This window comes from Cimex lectularius, unplaced genomic scaffold, assembly GCF_000648675.2.
Source record: "Cimex lectularius strain Harlan isolate CLEC.00 unplaced genomic scaffold, Clec_2.1 scaffold449, whole genome shotgun sequence".
NCBI classification, from domain to species: domain Eukaryota; kingdom Metazoa; phylum Arthropoda; class Insecta; order Hemiptera; family Cimicidae; genus Cimex; species Cimex lectularius.
In genome coordinates this window covers 9,447-26,512 of record NW_019392973.1, presented here as the reverse complement: position 1 = coordinate 26,512, position 17,066 = coordinate 9,447, and the positions used below count along the sequence as shown (strand labels likewise).

The 17,066-nt window shown below is 35.5% G+C and overlaps 1 protein-coding gene across 1 annotated transcript; it reads right to left on the bottom strand.

The window, feature by feature from the left end:
- Positions 1-2,734: 2,734 nt before the first annotated feature.
- On the bottom strand, positions 2,735-14,542 carry LOC106669210 (catalase-like). The gene is made up of 10 exons (XM_024229544.1): positions 14,475-14,542; positions 8,752-8,923; positions 8,501-8,642; positions 4,460-4,610; positions 4,218-4,397; positions 3,917-4,108; positions 3,693-3,845; positions 3,385-3,620; positions 3,142-3,274; positions 2,735-3,068 (listed from the first exon to the last, which is right to left on the bottom strand). The coding sequence occupies exons 1-10, from the start codon at positions 14,487-14,489 to the stop codon at positions 3,000-3,002; spliced, it is 1,443 nt and encodes a 480-aa protein (XP_024085312.1). The 5' UTR covers positions 14,490-14,542; the 3' UTR covers positions 2,735-2,999.
- Positions 14,543-17,066: the final 2,524 nt, after the last annotated feature.

Genomic DNA, 17,066 nt, shown 5'->3' with positions numbered 1-17,066 from the left:
TGTCACACTAAAGAGGGATTTCCTTCATTAAAACAGTTGGCAAGTTCCACCAGGGTTTGCTTTTAAAAAGGAATAATGAATAAATAAATGGATAAATAACAACATAATTACAGATTCTCAAGCTGAGTTCCGTCAAAACAACTCAGCTGTAGACAATTTTTTTAATCTAGTGAATTTTGGGAAATTAAAGCTTCGTATAAAGAAGAAACTAAGTTTTTTGTTGTGCGTTGTGTAGAACCATTGACAGGGACGGCTGAGTCATATTTGAACTTGGCAGTGCATCTGTTCTTACTAGCCACCTTTGTATCAATATTATCACTGACCTTTTTTTGCCTAACTCGACATAATTATCGTAAACATTTTTTTAACTATTATTTCTTTTAGTATATATGTACTTTATTTTTATTTACTTTTACTTTTACTATTTCCATTTACTTTATTTTCGTTTATTTTATTCATTGAGTTATGTGCATTTAGGTAATCATAAATATACTATGTATATATTTGGAAGCTATATTTCTGCTAGTATTATTCAATTATGTTCTATTACATTACTGAAATTTGTCGTATAATTAATTATTGCTCATGAAAACTCTTCTTGTTAGACCATAGAATAAAAGGTTTGACATGAATCAGATAGGATAAACCATACACCATACAGGAACCCTCGAAATGCTGAATGGGCAAGGTTCACCGAGATGGTGCAACACAATTTAGACCACGCAACAGTGAAAAGATCACCAAAACCCTGCGATGAATTAGAATTTGCTGTCACGTAAATCACAATTGATGCATACGTGTGAAGCTGCTCTGTGAAGGAACTGAAAAGAACATGAGAACATCCCTGGTGGAACAGAGAACTGGGCAAGCTAAGAGTTGAGACCAGAAGATCATTTAACAAAGCGAAAAGAGCAAACAGCTGGGGAGAATACAAAATATTACTCACCTTATATAACTACACTATCTGCAGGGCGAAGAGAGAAAACTTTCGCAAATTCTGCGGAAAAATCTCTTCAGTATCGACAGCAGCTGGATTACACAAAGCACTAGCAAAGGACAGAGTAGACATAAACACTGCCCAGAAGAAAGCAGACGGTAGCTATACAGAAGATACAAAATAAAAAACAATGCTTCTTCTAAGTACACATTTTCCAGTACTTACAACACACCCATGGAAAAGATGCGAGTACATAAACACAAGGAAGAAAACTGGAAGAAAGCAGCTGAAATAGGCACTGAGAAAAAGATCCTCCGATCAATTTTTTCAGCCCATATAAAGCGCCAGGAACGGCGCTACAAAAAGGAGCAGGAATAATTCCAACACTGGTGTGTACATACAAAAGTAGCGTAGCATTAGGCTATATACCTCAGACACGGCGTAGGATACAAATCGTGTTCATAACAAAAATAGGGAAAAGAGAGCCTACACTACCCAAATCCTACAGACCAATCTGCCTAACATATTTTCTACTGAAAGCGCTCAAAAAACTGATAAACAACTATATAAGAATAGTGCTACCCACTCTGTACCAGTTTATTAGTGACTCGAGGGAAGCACTAGAAGCAAAATTAAGAGCCATCTGCGCGTTCCTCGATATTGAAGGAGCCTTCAATGAAGGTCTCCCTAGAAAAAAACACGTAGACCCGACCACATCTAGATGAATTGGACAAATCTTAAGAACCCGAAAAGTTGAAACAAGCATAGGAAGAGACATTATACAAGTCAGCAGGGATAAATTGCCAGGGCTATGCATATGAGATATTCCTGACCGCCAGGGAAAAATACGAGGACACTCTCGGTGACGTAATCCAAGATAGGCTACAAATCACAAATGATTGGTGTAAAACCGCTGGCTTAGGAATTAACTTTAATAAAACAACCATAGTCGTTTTTACATGGAAAAGGAAATTGAATCACATGAAGCAGATACCACTCAATAATACTGTGATAGAAATTAAAAAATAGTCCAAATATCTAGGTGTAACACTAGATAAAACACTGCCATTTAAGGACCATATCGACTTCAACTATCATAACGGCGAGACGAGCTTTGATGGAGTGAAGAAGAATAGCGGGGAAAAACGGGGAATGCAGAAAGGAACTGCTTTGGATATACACCATGATGGTATTGAGATATTGACACACGCACTCTGAACACGACACACAAGAATGGCACAATTACGCAGAAAACAAACACTTTGAGCCAGGAAGATGATCTCAATAAAGATCGAAACGTTGGCACGATAAAGAAAATGTTTTTCTGAAACCTATGTCCCACCAGACCGCATCTCACGATTTCCGAATAATCACTAAAATAAAATAAACAACCAAAGAAGAAAGCAGAGAAAGAATAAAACAACCCCCAAATTGGCAGAGGAGATCTAAATTCAAATTCGCTAATCCTTGTTTTATATATATACACGTACTTAGCCTGTGTGCAAATAGTTCACAGATTAATGAAAGATATTGCAACCAAATTGGTTATAAAATAACGCAATTTTCAATTTTAAAGTTTTTTTTGGCGTTATGAACTATGCATATTAGCCATGTGACAATTCATATATGTGTGTTCAAATTTGGGGGGGGTTATTGTGAAAAAAGGGCCAGAGGCGACGGTGGGAATCGAACCCACGACCGCGGCGTGAGGTCTCTCATGCTAACCACTCGGCTACCGCGGTCCCCAAAAATTTTAAAGTTGTAATTACAATTATCCAATGAACAAAACAACAAGTGTTAGAATTAACGTATGTTTGAAAACTTTTATTCCTGATGTGTTATTACAATTGTGTCCATAGTCTATATATAATATATGGTCTATGTGTATAGTTTCTAAAATTGAAGAAAGCCTCCAACAATTCAAAATTTCAAATATGTTGCAGCCATGAAAATTCAAATTAAATTAAAAGATTTTATTATTCGAAATTACACTGTACATAGTTTAAAAAATGAATTAATAATGTTCAAGATCGACAATAAAAAAAAAATTATGGTACGACGTTCAAAGGGCTTCACTAAGCATTTGACCAAATCTGGGATCGACCATGTAGAAATTTTTCACAGCTCTTTCCTGAAAACAGTAAAATCCGTACATTATTAACAGAAAAATATTTGTAACATTTTAGAAAGTGATTATTGAAAACCTGAATAAACTGAGATGTCTGTCTTATGCTGTTTGCTAAATTTGTTACGAGAGTTACTCTTTCTTGTTCGGATAATTTTGTCCTCCACATAATCCCAGGTTGACTGTAGTTGTCATCGTCCGAAGAATTAAACCTACAATTTACAATACACTTATCATTATGACATTAAACGAGATAAATGGTAATTTTCATTGTCAAGAAGAGCATACAGCAGAAACATATTTAAAAAAACACCCTATTTACCTAGCGATATCTCCACTGAGACTAAAGGCCGAAAATTTGGCATCAGGACAATGAATTCTGTTGTCGAAACTTGAAGGAAAGTAGTTCGGTGCACCTCCTTGGTTGTCCGAGTAGGTAGCCAAACCGTCACGCTGAGTATTGACTATTTTCGAACGGAATGGACTGTTCACCGGAATCTGTTTGTGGCTGGGGCCCAACCTATGGAACTGGGTGTCCATATAGGCGAACAATCTCCCCTAAAACAAACCAGCTTGAATGTTTTTAGAAAGAATTTTCATGAATGACGATTATAGTTATAAAAAAAATACTTGAAGCATTTTGTCTGGACTTGGTTCCACTCCAGGGATCATGTTGTTTGGTGCGAATGCAGCTTGTTCGATATCAGCAAAATAATTCGTTGGATTACGATCCAAAACGATCCTCCCAACTTCAATAAGTGGGTATTCCTCTTCAGGCCAAATCTGGATTGATGAATAAAATGACAAATTGAAGGTGATATTTTGGTACGTTATGTATTTTCAGATATACTTACAAGAGTTACGTCAAATGGGTTCCATCTGAACCTCTCCGCTTCCTCGAATGTCATTACTTGAATATAAAATGTCCAACTGGGAAAGTTTCCACTTGCGATTGCGTTGTAAAGATCTCTTGTGGCATATTCCGGATCTTCTCCGGCCAATCTATCAGCAACATCCGCTGACAAATTTTTAATCCCTTGATTCGTCTATAACATTTTAAAAATTATAGAGACCATGTGGTAAAATGACTATAATAATAATAATTGACCTATGAGCATAAATTGGAGAATAAACTACAGGATGGCATATCCGTACCTTGACGTGGAATTTACAGTAAACTGCTTGGCCTAACGCGTTCACGAGTTTGTACGTGTTGGAACCGTATCCATCCATGTGTCTAAAGCCGTCAGGAGTGCCCCTATCGGTGAATTGTATCATGACCTGATGAATTGATTCAGGTCGCAAGGTGAGAAAATCCCAATATGCATCTAGATCCTGAAAGGAATTTCGTCGTTTGGACATAGAATGTTCACTTACGTAAAATATATATGAATTACCCTTAAATTAGTAACGGGGTTTCTTTTCTGGGAGTGTATAAAACTGTAGAACATAAAAGGATCCCTCACGAAAAATATAGGAGTATTGTTACCAACGAGATCCCAGATACCATCTTCCGTATAAAATTTGATTGCGAAACCTCTTGGATCCCTAAAAATAAACAACAATTTGTTGGAAAAGTAAGCATTTACAATCTGAGTAATTAACGGCTTTAATTTATACCATTAACGTGCGAGCTTACAACCGATGAAATGTATAATGTTTTATCAGTTATTGTCAAATATTACTAATTTAATGTCAAGTGAATATGAAAATTTTAATAGACTTCATATTTGGCTAGTTTTGTAGCGAGGGTTTTAATGTATAATGCCATAATGTCTTTTGTTCTTTTCGACGTTATGGAAAAAATTCTGTATGCTCACGTTTCTTCCTGTGTTGTCATCGTTTATTTTTTCAAGTCCTTCTTTGCCTCTTTTCCACATACCTATTTTATACATTCCATTTTCTATGAGTAGTACGGGATTAATCTAATGTCCTGTTGTTCTTTTAATGACAGAGGATTACTTTTTCTTGAATAGCAACATCTTGTTGGCGATGTGTAAACAATTATTTGCAGACCGTGTGCTGACGTCGTCATATAGGACTTTTCTCGTAAGTTTTTTTGCACAACTGGCAACTCCTTAACAAGCTAGGAGAAGGCAGACGCTTTTGTACAATATATGCAACGATTTTCTACCTAAACCATATGTCACGTTTGCTAGCCTAGCCAGTTGGACAAACTGGTCACTACCATGGTGCACTGCATTCGGGCTGTCTCCTAAAGCCCTAGGTGTTTCACTTATCGCTCAGCTTAACCTTTTATTCTTCTTCTATTTGCATGTAAGAATGAGTAACTATTTTACCTATAAGCATTAATATTTGGCATTTCTCTGACGCGACTTTGAGATGTTCTTATTCATGCGATTCTTTGATTAGATGAACAATTGCCTGGATCTTCTGTTGACTATGAAGTTCACGAAATTGGATCCGTTTTATCTAGCAGTTTTAGGAAGCTGTCTTAAAGGCAATGACCCCAACCCTGGCCATACCTTCGTTATATCACCTTCAACAACTATAAGCTTTCAAAAGCACTGGCATCCCATTAAAAAAAAATAATAAACAAAATTTAAATAACTCCTCGCTACTTATCCTTCCTATATACTTCCTCGCCGTTCTCTGCAGAATGTTTTTTTTTTGTGTTGCTTCACAATGATGAGCTTTTCTCAAATTTTACATAATCGGTTTATCACCTAGTTTCGCTAAAATTTGAATTCAACACTTTTTCCATAAGTTCAGGAAAGCCTCTTGCTTAAGCAGTCATTGAAAATGGCTTTCCGTATCATCCCTTCACTTTATTTAGTTCTCTGTCATGTCATACAATTACGATCTAATTACTCCAACGATGTTATCCCAACTTCCTAAAAAAGCAACAATTTCATAACATATCTCTTCAACGCTGTCCTTCGCACTACCCACTTATGGAAATTCTCTTCAATAAAGGTTATTCCAAAACGAAACAAACCCACTCACCTTTCCAGTTCTTACAGACCAATCAGTCTTTTACCAATAAACGGGAAGATTCTCGAGAAACTTCTGTTGCTCCGCCTTGATACATTGCATCCTATATTACGCGTAATAAACAATTCGACTTTCGCAGTCCTCACTCGACTATCCATCAAGCTCATCGCGTTGTAGACACCATTGGCCATTGCCCCCTTCTCTTCTCTATTCTTGATACTAAAATTATACCTTACGGACTGTCACTTCCAAACTGTCCAAAAATCTTTCTCCTCCATTTATACGGGGGAGCGTGCTCACTCCCCTTCTCCACACAATTTATACGCCAGATCTACCCACTCACCCTAACATTCATTTTTACCTTTGCCGATGACACTTAAATACTTACCTCCGATAAAAACCCGTTACTGCTTCACGTAATTTACAAAATGGCTTACACACACTTGAATCACGGCTCCGCCAATGGAAAATCAAGGTTAATATAACTAAATCTAAATACATTGTTTTTACCCTTAATAAAAAACTTTCCTCCTTTAAATTTCAAAAAATTCGTTCCTAGTCCCGAACGACACCTTGAACTGGACATCGACAAACGACTACGTGGAATCCCCATACAACACTCATAAACTCGAAACAAGACTCGTAAAAATTTAAATGCAAGATTCAGACTGCTAAAAAGACTAATTGACAAGCGGTCCAAACTTACATTAACAAACAAAAGCAACTATGCACTGCCCTTCTAGCCCCCAAGGGCATAAAGACTTGAAGTAACCGCTAAGCGTTCCAATCTTAACAGACTGCATACCCTACATTCTAAAATTATGCGAACAATAGTTAATGCTCTTTTCTGTGTCTCTAACCATACAATTCATACGTATTTAAAAATTCCATTCGTATCCGACTTTGCCCAAGTCCGTTACTAGAATTTTCATTATAAATTACCTGATTATTCAAACCCCTTAATTCGCGAATTGTCATCCACTATCTTACCCCCCAATTCTTGTCGGCGACTGAATCGACGTTGACCACGCGGAACTTAGTTACCTCATCATCAATGGTTGCCAACTGTTGCATATTTTAAGTGCAGTTGCAAATAAATAAATTTTAAAAAATTCGTTTCTCTGTTATCCCTGTTTGAGGGTGTTATGTTATTTTCGGCGATCTTGGCACTTGTCAATTCTTTTATCATCTTAACCATGGTAAAACGTAGTTGATGGTGGCATTGAGTCACTAAGCAACCATATTTCGTCTAATGAAAAAGATCCTATTCTTCAGCAAGAGCGGTTTGAAGCTACTCAACGCTTGTTGGAGTCGGCGAACGATGTTGTAAAGCATACACCTGCCTCTTTATCATGCCCCATAAGTATTATATGGGATACACATCATACACGTGCTGGCCAAATCATTCTGGTCCTATATCCTCCAAGTGATGGGTGACAACTCGAACTAAATGCGGTCAAGCAGTATCATGCATTAACACGAATTTGTCCTCAATAAATGGAGCAAATAGGATCACAGCTTCCGGAAGAACGTCCTCAATGAACTTTAGTACAGTCAAAGATACAATATAAAAATTTTGTTCCCTGGCGATTTTATTTTACGCGAAGAGTTTGCATAAAAATAATTCAGGTGGGGTGAGAATGTCGATTCTCTTTGTGTAAAGGATGGTTCTACTCATAGAATTTGAAAATAGAATCTTAATATCTTCATGAACATATTTGGTGGGTTAGAGGAGGCAACTCACACCTCCAGTACATGTACAACCTAAAAATTGTTGTAAGCAACTACTTTTCCGATGTTATTCGACATATTTCGTTTTCCTAAAGTTGTTGTAGTTGATCTATTGGAACAATCGTTGAAGACAGCGATATCGTACAATAGATCGTACTCGTAGACATCAAAACTCTAAGTCGAGTCGCAATATCACCTGAAAACATTCTGGGAGTACAACCATCTTTTACCACAACAAAAAGTCTGCATTTCTCATAAATACATTGGCAATGTTCCACTTTCTTCACTAAATATAAACTAGAATCTTTTTTATTTGTTCTCTAAAATATATGTTAAAAGTTAGACATCCCATGTTAGGGTTGCATTCTCTGTTGCTAATGTGTTTAATTAATTAAGCAGCTCAATGTTGCCTGGATTCAAGTATACATTTATTTACCTACCTGAATTCTTTATTTCACTTTCTCAGATGAATCAGTTTTTTTGAAGTTACCGTACAGTTTCGTACAAAAAAACTTCAATTTTGAATAAATATCCACATTAAAGAAATATAAATGTGGATTGTACATATTCGCAAAGCGACAATGTTCTTAAATATTTTCCCCATGAACAAGTTATAATTTAATGCTCGATCAAACATATTGTTAAGGAGTTAAAGAAGATTTTTATGCCGACATATTCTCTCAGAACATATTTTGGACAAGTTATGTAGATTAATTAGAAAAATTAATGAAAGCCATAAATATAAATTGTACCTTAAAGTGTCCGCGGTGCCTCGTTCTCCAATCACAGTTGAGAAACGAATAAGAACTGGGGTCTTTTTTCCAATTTCATCAAACACCGTCGCTTTTGAATAAGGTTTGATGTCATTTGTTACTTCAAAATACCCGAAAGCACCTAACCAGAACAAAAAGAAATATTATCAAACAGTAAGATATGTTAAATAAATGTATATTAAATTGTATAGTTTGTTTTAACACGTGTAGCATGACATTACAATATTTACCTGCTCCTTTTGCGTGTACCACTCGTTCTGGAATTCTTTCCCGATTAAAATGTTGTGCTTCGTCTATGAAAACCATGTCCTGGAGGAGCATCGGTCCACGTTCTCCAACCGTCATGACATTTGTTTTATCATCAACCGGGTTTCCTCCGCTATTCGTGATCGTCTTAGGTTCCTGTCAATTCCACTCGATTTAGTGAATATGTCCTCATTCATATTAATTAAGACATTTAATTAGATTGAATTGTAAAGTAGTAAATAGTTAGGAGAACACATTGTTTACAAATTTGCATATTGGGAACGCAGAACAACCGTCAAAAGAGGTAAAAATCTGTTGACTCAATTCACCCTCCAAGTTAACACTTTTATACGAAGCTTTTCAAAGGATATATTAGAACATCTTGCGTGATAATTTGTGCATAATATTAACGCACTTTTTACGATAACGTCAATTAAAAATTAGAGGAAATAAAATGTATCCGTTTATGTAATTAAAATTTAATAATCTTGTCAATATATATTTTCTTGTCAAATTCCCTGTTTTTTGAAGAAGAAAAAAAAAACAACGTGTAATGGAGGTTTTATTATTTTTTTTTATTCCTTGTGTTAGCAGCTGTATGTTGAACACGGTAAGTATATTTTTGCTTCTTTTGTAACAATGTGACCCAAGCGCGAAGAAAACCATGTGCATTATATTGAGATGCTGTTAGCGAGCGGAAGTGCCGGAGGTAGTTTGCCAAGTTTAGATAAGGACTTTTTCTTTGAAAAACAAGAACCTTCAGAAAAGACGACAACGCCCTACTTAAAGCTGTAATTAAAATTAATCTAGTAGGACATAACAGTGTAATTTCTAATAGAAACCCGGCTAATTCATTCATCTTGATACTGGAGCAATTACTTATTTACATATATGAATTTGAATTAATCCGTAGCGCAAGTTGTCGACAGTAAATTGTAAAGATCGTAGTACTTACAAGGGGAGGATACTGACATGGGATCAACGTTCTTAACCACGCATTTTTTGGTGATGTAAGGTCAAAAAATATTATAGACGTGTCCTAGCGATCGTGCCAAAAGCCCTAAGGGCAGAGAAATTTTTTTAAATACTATAACTATTTTGTTTTACTGTTGGTTTCTGTCTTTGTTAAGCATGTATTTCTTGGTTATTATATATCACTGAATTTGTTGTTTAAAATATAAGAAAACTATGTTGTTTTATATTAAACTAGTCTAAATATATAAAAAGTTACAAAGACGAAAAGTCGCTTCCAGTAAAGTAGGCTCAAAATAATAGATTTTTACAAAAAAAATCAAATTGATTTTACGCACCCTTTAAAGCTCTTAAATCCTATTTTTATAGAAAATATATTTTTAGACTGGGTCAGCCAAGAGCATTATATTTTTGTTTTATGATGTCAGGTGTTCCACAATTTTCTACTTCTCCTAATTTTATCCAATTATTATTATTATTACAACTGTTATTACAACTGTTCACAATGTGCATTTCTCTTCTTTGGGCCTATATCAACAATGTTTGGTTTTTATGTCGTTATAAGTGAGAAAAATAATTATCAAATTAACGAAAATAATTATCAAAATATAATTTTTTTTATATTTTAAATAACAAACCCTTTTTAAAACTATTATTATTATTTACACCTGCAACTTTAGTTACGGTAAGGCATAACATAACATGATAAAATTAAATATGATGGGAGCAGCCACCCCCTCACTGCACGCGCACGAACATCACAGAAGCAAATCCCTACGCCATTGCCTCTTCAGACGACGTGGAGTATTTCAAGGTAGGGTTAGTATGGAAAGTTTTTTTAAGAGAGGCTTTAGGTGTACAGAAAGGTTATTGTGTAATTTGTGATAACATTTTATTACAAGGACGTGAACGAATGGAATGTGGAGGTGAGTGCGAATTGTTTTATTGGAGAGTAGAAGGAAGCATTAAGGATATTTCTTAGAATGTGGATTGGAAGACTGTAGATACGGAATTGGAAACTTTGATAGAGCCCCAAATTTCCACTCCATAGTCCATGTCGGATGAATGAGAGTTTTTATAAAAAGTAAGTTCGTTGGTAGTTTTAAGTGGGATCGTTGGTCGAGTAATCTAAACAAGAATTTGAGACGGTTCATGTCTTTGCGTTTCAGCCGGGTGTGTGGATTCCTCATCAGTCTTTTATCAATGTGCAGCCCCATGTATTGTATGAAGTCAGCGGTCGGTATCAGTATGTCATTAAATCATAAGGAAGGTTATAGTGACTTTCTTAGTACGAACGTGACTTAAGTACATTTGTTTTCTGTTACTTTGTGGCACCAGTCTTCTAGTAGGGTGAGGTGACTTTGCAGATAGGAGCTTACAACGGATGGGTTGGAGAGCCGTGTCGTTGGCAAACGTTGAGATGACTAGGGGGTTTGGAAAATTAAGAATGTCCGCAGAGTACATTGTTAAAACGATCGGGCGAAGGATATCTCCTTGTGGAACTCCAGCTTTTACTAGAATATAAGACGAAAAGATGTTCCCTGACTGACACGGAAATACGGTCTGACAGGCGGGATCGGACGATAAGGTAGAAGGTATTGGAAAAATTACCCAAACATTTTATTCTCAAGTTCAATTTTGATTTATTTAACGATGCCAGGTTTGTACCATTTCGTTTAACGAGCATAACTTCTTAACTCCTGTAAAAATTAATGTGGAACGGTGGCGTCCGTTTTATATTATGAATCATTTTGTAATTTCTGAAGACAAAAAATCAAATGCATTTTGGAATGACAAAATTTGTATAAGAAATAGTTTATGATTTTCCCAAAAATTTGTATTCAGTGGGTTTTGGGGGTGTGGAAAACAAATAACAACTTTGAATCTTGCTAAAACAACACGTCAACCTTGCTTAGTCACTCGGTCTAAGCCAAAATTTCATTTAGAAGCTAGCAGAAGCATTGGTATCAAGTATTGAAATTCATAATGTGTGGCCGAGCTGTGTCGAAACAAAGTTGATTGATACTTGATATTTTTTAATCAAATCAAGAGCATTTGGGGGACACAAAATTAGAGAAGGTAGGTTTCTTTGATTTTCTCAAAAAAAATTATTCAGTGGTTTTTTGGATGCAAAAAACTAATGTAAACTTTGTTTTATTACTAATGAAATATAAATGCCTACTGTCCTACGTGCTCGGTCACAAATTATGTATTTCAATGTCTACGGTATACGTACTTTATTATTATTAGCTGCCAAAGACCATTTTGATGTATGTTGTCCCATTCCTCCAATAAAACCCTACAGCATTTCAAGCTAGTTGATGGAATGAATCAAGGGTTGATCCCGTGACCAAACCTTTATTTCGCGATTTTCCCAAGTTCGCTATAGGAATAAGGTCCGGACTTATTGCTGGCCACTTAAGGGTTTGGATACCTGAGGTATTCGTGTACACAGAAACACATGTTGTCTTATGCAGGCTGGCATTATCATGCATAATCAATGATTCGGATCTTAAGAAAAACATGAATGACACTACACCATCTTGTAGGATGATCCCACCTTGGATTGATACCAACTAGAAAATAATAGACCCACCAGTAAATATCATGTTTTCACATGCCGCATTCGTTCACTAGATCTTACACAGATGGTTTCAAAGCCGTATGACTCGTCACATTGGTGAATATGACTTTTTCTATTTCTTTACAACCCGGGATTGAGGTTTTCTTGCTATTCTAAGTCTCTTTCTAAGGTGTCCAAACTCCCTCTTGATCTAAGGTTTGACACTCTCAGTCTTGTTCTAACAGTTGACCGTAAAATTGTTATCTCCCAAATTCAATCAATCGAGTTTTTCATACCAGAATCTATTGTTGTCCGGATTGCTTGCATCTGATTACTAAAACGATCGTCTATTCTGAGTTGACCTGGATTTGGTCGCATCAAGGCTCAGTATACCTTTTAATCGTCCTTTAAAACTGAAGAATGAGTTCCATTCTTCATGTACAGTGATGATTGTGACTGATTCTTTACGGAGAAATTGCGACCTGGGACTAACAAACGATAAAGACCGACAGAAATAAAACATTGTAATAAACTTGCCAAAATGTAATCATTTGTTGCTGGGCACCAGGACATATGGGGGTAGAAGGCAACGAGACAGCGGATGCCCTTGCAAGAATAAGGGCTGCTATACCGTTGATACGATCCGAGCCCTTCTGTGGCATAGGAATCCGCACTATCAATGAGCATTTCAGATAGAAGGGTAAAAATAAAATGGGAGACAATGGAACTCATTCATTGGGCATAAACAATCCAGGAACCCCGTAACAAACTTTGAAAGGAAAGAGGTAACAGAATACTTTAAAGAAAGCAGGGAAAACCTACGAATCCTAACAGGTTTCTTAACAGGACACTAAAAACTAAACGGATATCTGAAGAAGATGTGCATAACCCAACACGACAAGTGCAGATTCTGCAACGATACAGAAGAGTACCAACACACAAACTGTGGTGCTTCCCTCGCCTGCAGGAGGGAGTGTTTTGGTTTCAACCACTGAAACCGGGTCTACTGATCAAATTCCGTTATGATCTAGGACTCACCGGTGGGCTTTAAGCACAGAACGGGGATACAATAGCTCTTAAATGGCGCAGTATAATACACACCCCAACTAATACATCTATCTATATAATCCTTTGTTGGAGTTTGTCTATCTGTATAATCAGTGATTAATAATTATATATTAAATCCGAAATACCTCTTATGGAGCAAATAATATCACTACATATATAAATAAAACGTAGATTGAGATCAAGCTCAAGTACAGATTTCTTTATGCTGTATTTAAAAAAATCCACTGCTATATAATAATTCACAATAAAGGTAGAAACCTACATTTAAAAAAAAGATATTTTATTCTTAAATATTTTTTCTAGGCAACTAGAACAACCAATGGCAAGAATAGACTAGGCAAAATATTTTTCTACGTTGAGTAGTTTTTGAGGAATCCAGGGTTCACATGTAAGTTGACATGTTTAATTTTTTTTTAATGTGTTGTTTATTTCATACTGATAACCAACTTTACATACGAAAGTAATATTTTATGTTCGTATTGTATTTTCAGCTGTTTTAAAATACATGTTCTTTAAATATCAGTTTGATTCTAATTAAATAATTATTGTTTAGTTTTATTAAGCATTTTTTTGATAAATTGGTAAAATATATTCTACAATATCTTACATCCGATAAACCTTTGGCAGAAGTGTGCATCTATTCTCCCTTCTTTTATATTAAGATTGAAATAAGACTGATTGAAATAAGAGCCCATATATTATATTGTTTGTAAATTAAAATATCCACGGCGTAAAGTTATTTAGATTATGTTTAAAGATGGGTTGTTCTGAGTTTATATTAACGAGAAATGAACATTGCCTCTTAAGCCCAAGAAAAATTACATGACAAAATAAAAAATGATACATAAAGTGAAACTGGTATAAAACCTAAAACACTTTTGCAATTCATGTCGAGAGACGTGGTTGTAGAAAGCCTTCAACCTGATGATGAGCTAAAGGGCTCGAAATCCGGATCGTTGCAAAACTACTTATTGTGAGAACTATCTTTTTAAAAAGGACTGGGTCTAATCGTAGTTGTTTTGGTCATTGGTTTATCAGTGGTAACAAACTCGAAAGCTTTAGACTAACCTACTAGTAAAATAAGTAACCAATTTTTAAACTTACTCTGTTATTTTCCATGTGATTCCATAGTTGTTGTGAAGCCGGTTGCTTTGGCAATTGAGTATCTGAAAAAAAGGACATCTTAATATTCTTTTTTTACTGAAAACTAAGAAATATCAATGCATTTTTAACAGAGATAAACTTTAGTAATATGGAAATTAACTATGTACAATAATAAAGTATATCCTGAGTTAATAGATAAGCGTTGAAAAATTCTATTCGCAAAAATATAAATACATATAATTTTTTAGAGATCGTCAGATGCGGTCCGTAAATAATCATTAATTAACGGTCACTAAATATTACTTAACTTAAATATAAATACATATACTTAACATAATAAAGGTTTTGACTAACATAAGTTTTGAATCAATTTAATGATATATATATATGTATCATTCACGGTGAATTTTTACTAATGGTTTGCAAGCCATTATCTTTTTCACGAATTTAACGTTAGCTAACTATAAATCATTTTTCAGATAGACGGGTCAGTGAAACCATTGCTTCAATACAGTAAACTGTTAATCAAGACACAACTAACAAATTAAACTTACCTCATCTACATACTCCACATTTACATAATACCGGAATTACCTCATTTACATATCCTACTTTTGCAAAACAGCTTTGGCCAAACAGACGCTGAATGGCTGTGAACTAATAGTACAATCCTGAGAAGATAGTGTTTTTTTTTTAAACACGATGTATGCTCAAGAAGATTTATGTTAATTGGGAAGGAGGAATTTTGTAAAATATATAATGGTACCCAATCTGAAGAAATCGAGATGTGTGTAAAATTAATCTCAAGCACATTTTAAAATAAAATTGTCTAGCTTTTTTAAATTACTGCATAGTTACTAACCGTCTGCAGAAGGTCACAAACGTTCAGTGTGAAATAAAATAATTATACTGACCTATCTTCCTCGTACAGAGTAAAATTTTAGATTTTGGCTTCAAGGACTTCAAGGCTATTGCAGGGCAAATCAATATGATGTAATCTGTTGCCTATTTCTTGTTTGAATAGGAGTTTTTATCCGTTTGGGTTGTTTTTGTAGTGTTTTGCTTAATGCGCGTCGTGCGTTCCCAATATTTGTTATATTCTGTAGGAACCCCCCTCCTATTTTATGCCAAAAAATTGATTTGGGTCTGTTGTACCGAGTCTACCTTTTTTGCTGAAAAGTATGAAACTTTCTTAGAAATTATGAATGGTAGAGTGAGTGCGGTGTCCAATCCTTTGTAAAACGATAGTTCCTACTCAGAGTAAGTGGTTTTCAACGATTCGGATTTCGAGCTTTTAGCGCATCATCAGCTTGAAAGAGTTCTACAACCTGATGATGAGCTAAAAGCTCGAAATCCGTATAGTTGAAAACAACTTACTCTGAGTAGGAACTATCGTTTTAAAAAGGATGAAACTTTCTTGCCAGAAATCAATGCCTGGGAACCACCATAGCTTGTGGCTATTTGTAGAGCCCAGCTTTTTTAGGATATTTAGGCAGTTCCACAATAGTTTTCAGTTGATCGCGTAGACTTGGAGAGCCTTTGGAACAACTTGGCTATCTGACTGTATTAGTGTAGTTCCCCCCTCGAATTGTTTCTTATTTGATTTTGTGCTCATATTTCTATGGCTAGCAATGCAACCTGACGGCGTATGGTGCTCGTAGTTAGGCCCCTTTTTGTCCATTGCCGAACTATTTCCCATTGCTCAGTCATCCTAATGCCATAGTCGTTTCCTTGCTTTACATGGCAGTTCAATAGGATATATGTTGACTACTTCCCTCTAGACATAATCGGCGTTGGTCATCTATTATTAGGCCAATTTTTTTAAGTAGTAGTTTTCTGAACCATCACCAATAAATATAAGTGTTAAAATTTGTAATTATTTTTTTTGTTGAGTGACTCTGTCTTATTGGGTGATTTTTGTAGCCTTTTTACTTGCCTAATGCGCGGCATATATTCCCAATGTTTGTTGTTCTTTAGTAACCCATGATTCCAGTTTTTTTATGTGGGTATAATTTATGCCACAAACTGGATTTGGTTCTATATTTTTTCAAACGCACCCTTTTTAGCTTGCACGTCAGTTTTCTCCTTGTTTACAGTTCCTACGTGGTCCCATTTTCTTAGGCTATTTACGAGTTCCAGACTAGTTTCGATTTGATCTCGTGGGTTGAAATAAAATCGGTGTTCAAAACAATTGATTTAATATTAAAAATTATCATTGGAAAAACCAGTGTTTTGAACGAAATGAAACTAATTAAAACGATTTGTTTCTCTCTTTTTTCTATTACAATGTCCTTGCAAAATCAAAAAAGTTCACTTATAGCCAAATTTCTAAATGAAAATTGAAAAAGTAAATTCAATTGCTACGGTTGGCTACAAGGAAGAAAATAAACCTGTAATTAATATTGATACAGAACGTACTGAACCGAAACTGACAAAAGGAAAGAGTGTATCTCGCATCACCTGTCGTTAACGTAATGTCGCGGTTGGTACAATACGTTACATAAAATTCCAAATGTTGTGAAATCATGAGTGTGATGTCTTGTGTAAATGGTGTACAGCCGATTGAACTTTGTTTAAGGAGGCACACTGCCA

Excerpts from the sequence above, each read along its gene's own strand:
- LOC106669210 (XM_024229544.1), bottom strand. Across the intron at positions 3,621-3,692 it reads GTCCAGACAAAATGCTTCAA|GGGAGATTGTTCGCCTATAT; the intron begins GTATTTTTTTTA and ends GGTTTGTTTTAG. Across the intron at positions 3,275-3,384 it reads CTCAGTGGAGATATCGCTAG|GTTTAATTCTTCGGACGATG; the intron begins GTAAATAGGGTG and ends TGTAAATTGTAG.